This window comes from Silene latifolia, chromosome 6, assembly GCF_048544455.1.
Source record: "Silene latifolia isolate original U9 population chromosome 6, ASM4854445v1, whole genome shotgun sequence".
Lineage (NCBI taxonomy): Eukaryota > Viridiplantae > Streptophyta > Magnoliopsida > Caryophyllales > Caryophyllaceae > Silene > Silene latifolia.
Window position 1 is genome coordinate 107,148,682 of NC_133531.1, and position 4,160 is coordinate 107,152,841.

A 4,160-nucleotide genomic window follows, 5' to 3' on the forward strand; every position below is an offset into this window, starting at 1 on the left:
GCTTATTTACCATTGACCGAGACGGAGTGGGTTAAAGTTCACTTGATATTTTTACAATCGCTATGTATAGTAAAAATGCTTAAAGTTCACTTGATATGTAAACTTACAAAATTAACTATGTATAGTAAAAATATCAAGTGATAAGCTCGAGGATGGGTAACTAAGTAATCTTTGCACTTTTGGGTTAAAGTTCAACGCTTTATTGGGTTGTAGCTCTGTTTCTAGTGATTATACTGTCGTCGATTTGGGGAGCTTGTGTTTGAGGTGGTTTTCATTTGTTTATTTCCTTTAAATTCGAAGCTTTTCCGTTTTGAACTAAGCATTTGGACATGACATATCCCATATTTGAATTTAATAATCCCTTTTAATAGTAAACCATTTTTCTCATTTAAATTAGATTAGTGTTTTTTCTTTCTCTCTCGTTTTAGTTTACCAATGGAAATCCCATGTTTAGTGTATAAACTTTGTGTTTCGACAATTTGTTCGATTAAACAAAGTGCTCATCATATCTTCCGCCTTTTTCTCGGTATTTAGTTTCCCTGAACCTTTGTTCTTGTAATCTTGTTAATGTAAATAAAGTCACAACAGATGTACCTTAAACTTAATTTGGTTCATAGACTTCAAACTGTCGCATCGAGTCAGGTGACTGCAATTCTTGCAACCATTTTTCTTATGAGTCTCATTAGGTTAATGTCAATACGGGTGAAGGATCATTGCATGTTTGATGTTACCCTGTCAATTTGGGTACATGCCCATTTGGGTATGGATCAATTTTGGGTTAGTGGTTACAGACTTAATCGTCTTAAAATATTTTGAGCGGGAATGGGTAATGGGTTATTTAGACGAAACGTACCCACAATATATGTAAAACGAACCTAAGACTATTTCCAAACGTACCTAGTACGTAAAAGGGATTAAACGGGGGCGGGTATCCTAAAACGGGACGGGAAAGGGTTAATTGAACAATTTTAATTTTTTTTTGTGTTAATTGAACAATTGATCATTTGATTGATTGTTAAAGTTAGGTGTTCACTGTTTGTATGACAATGTTGGCAATTTTGTTGTTTCGTACACTTTCCCTCGTTACTTTTCCTAATACCCTTTCCCTTGTGACAATTTTAGCTGTTGAATTACATTAGTTCGAGCTAGGACAATCATCATTTTTCAAAATTATTAGCGAATAAGTGCTCATTTGGCCATTCGTTGTTTCTGCAGCTATAGTTGGTGATACTAATGACATGGATATTTCAACAAATCCAGAAGAAGATATATTATTGCTTACTAATTGTCCAGATCAATTATTAGTGATTGATGTGCCATTAGTGAATGATGTGCCAGGTAAATCATTTAGTTTTATTTATTGCATTTTGTTAGTGTGAAGCAAGACGGCGGTTTATAAGTAATTGTTGTTAATTTGAGTCTTCCGGATAGCCCTAAGTTGTTGCTACTAGTGAGATTCACGGAGTGCCTCATTGTTCAGAAGAGCTTAAACCATTTGTTGGAATGAAATTTGAGAATTTGGAGCAAGGGTTGGATTTCTACAAAGCATATGCCAAAGCTTGTGGCTTTATTCCGAGATTGGATTCAAGTAAAATCATTCAAGGAGTTACTACACATAAGAGTCATGTGTGTAACAAAGAAGGTAATAAGCAGATGGTGGGCAAAAAAGGAGGAGGGCAATAACAAGAGTTGGGTGTACTGCCAAGATTAAGTTTAAGAGACTTCCTGCTGGTGAGTATGAGGTGTATGAATTTATCGAGGTGCACTCACATGCAATGGTAACTCCAGCCACAATGATTCACTTAAAGTCATTTAGGAAGCTCAACCTTGTGCATAAGAAAATGATAATGGATAACTCACGTGTTAACCAGGGGCCTGTGAAGACATTTCGAATGTTTAAAGAGTACGTTAGGGGATATAAAAACGTAGGGGCTTCCTTAGAAGATTTTAAGAATTTCTCAAGGGATGTAAAGAAATACATCAAAGAATATGATGCGGAAATGCTGATAGAGGGCTTCATGCAAAAAAGAGCTAGGTGTCCCTCATTTTACTTTGATTTTGATGTTGATGACGACAAAAGACTCACTAAGGTTTTCTGGGCTGATCCAATTGCAATTAAGAACTATGCACTCTTTGGTGATTCTGTGTCTTTTGACACCACATTCGATTTTAATGAATACCGTATGGTGTTTTGTCCTTTTACGGGGGTTGACAACCATAAAAAATGTGTCACTTTTGCGGCTGGTTTGATAATGCGGGAGAATGAAGAGTCTTTTACCTGGCTTTTTGACAATTTTATGAAGGCAATGGGTGGGTGTTATCCTACTACTCGATTCATCGACCAATGTCCGGTATTAAAGCGGGGTTAAAAATGTGTTTTCAGCAACACAACACACAGATTCTCAGTATGTGGCATATCATGAAAAAATTGCACGACAAAGTTGGTTCAACCATTTACAAAGACACAGACTTTCTAAAAGAAATAAGTTCTATTGTTTGGAATGAAGATATTGAGCCAACCAATTTGAGTCGAGCTGGTGTTCAATTATGGAAAAACATGATTTGTCTGGAAATGAGTGGCTGAAATCCATGTTTGAGGACCGCAAATTATGGATTCCTGCATATTTTCGGGACACTTATATGGGTGGGCTTCTAAGGACAACTTCAAGGTCGAATCGAGAATAGTTTCTTCAAGAACTTCACCAACCCCAACCTATCACTTGTTCGCTTTTGATGCGCTTTCATCAGCAATGGATGCTCAACGCTGAAGCATTCTAAATTAACTCGATTCTAAAAACTCTTCTCCTATATTATCAACTCCCCTTTCTATAGAAAAGAAATGTGCTGAATTTTACACACCACCGGTGTTTTATGATTTTCAAGAAGAGTTGAAAGGTGCATGCTACTCTTGTAATGAGGCCAACAAAAGCACGAAAGAAAGGGACGTGAAGCGTTTATTTGTTATGGATCGTGAGAGCAAGAAAGTCTATGAAGTCGATGTTGATGGGAAAACTTTAGTGTGTTCATGCAAGAGGTTTCAGAGATTTGGGATACTTTGTAGACATTGTGTATGGGTGTTGCATAATAAGGGGTTTGATGAAATACCTTCCAATATCTATTGCCGAGGTGGAGCAATTATGCAACATTTCGTCCTATCTTTAATGTTGTAGGGACGTCCTTAGAAGCTGATTGTGCCTCAATTGACACAAGACAAAACACTATCAGTGAATTATGGTCAGGGGTGTTCACTGCAGTGTCACTTGTGGAGGATGATGAGGAGAAGGAGAAAGAGTTACTCGAATTGCTTCAGAGTTTCAATGAGAAGTTGTTGATTTCAAGTAGTGGTGGGAAGTCAAAAAGCAAGAAAACTCAAATCGAGACGCTTCTTGGGTCTAAAATCCCTACTAAAGCTCATATTCTTCCTCCAAATCAAGCAAAAAATAAGGGATCTGGTAGAAGGATGACTTCTGAAAAAGAAAAGGCAATGGAGGAGCACGCTAAGCCTCTTAGAAAATGTCGTGCTTGTGGAGAAATGGCACGCCATGATAGTAGAAATTGCCCGAGTCAACTTCCTAACAAGTAATCTCATAATCATAATCAGGTACTTTATTTGCTTGTTTTTTTCAAAATTTACATATTAGTGGAAGAGGGCATATATAGAAAGTATTAATGATATTTTACATGATTTGATGATGTAGGTATTGTCAATGAAACAGTTGTGGATTGGGATGCGCAAAGAATTGTAGCCGAAAGGGTGTAACAAATTACGACTAGAATGGATATTGTATTTTGTTGATGTTAGCTGTTGGCGTATGTTTTGACCTCTATTAGTTATGTTTGAATTTGAATTAGTATTCTCATTTTCGGTGGATAAATTGTTCCGTTGCCTACGATGCCAGCTTCTGAGTTAGTTTGTCTTGTTTAGGGACCTTGATATTATATTTTGTTCTTGTCCAAATGTAGGAGGAAGCTTTAATTTGAATGGATATTGTATTTTGTAAATGTTAGTTGTTGGCGTGTGTTGTCACGTCAATTAGTTACGTTTCAATTTGAATCATTAGTTTTCCAGCCATTCTCTTAGTTTTTAATTGTGTGAGGCCTATGTTCCAAATACTAGTATCGTGTACCAATGACTAGCTTCTTATGAAACTGGTCCTGAG

The 4,160-nt window shown here is 36.7% G+C and overlaps 1 protein-coding gene across 1 annotated transcript; it reads left to right on the forward strand.

Annotated features, from left to right (window-relative positions):
* The first annotated feature begins 1,775 nt into the window (after positions 1 to 1,775).
* LOC141588448 (uncharacterized) lies at positions 1,776 to 3,583 on the forward strand. The gene is made up of 3 exons (XM_074409890.1): positions 1,776 to 2,310; positions 2,833 to 3,057; positions 3,171 to 3,583. Exons 1-3 carry the CDS (start codon positions 1,776 to 1,778, stop codon positions 3,581 to 3,583), a joined length of 1,173 nt encoding a protein of 390 aa, XP_074265991.1.
* Positions 3,584 to 4,160: the final 577 nt, after the last annotated feature.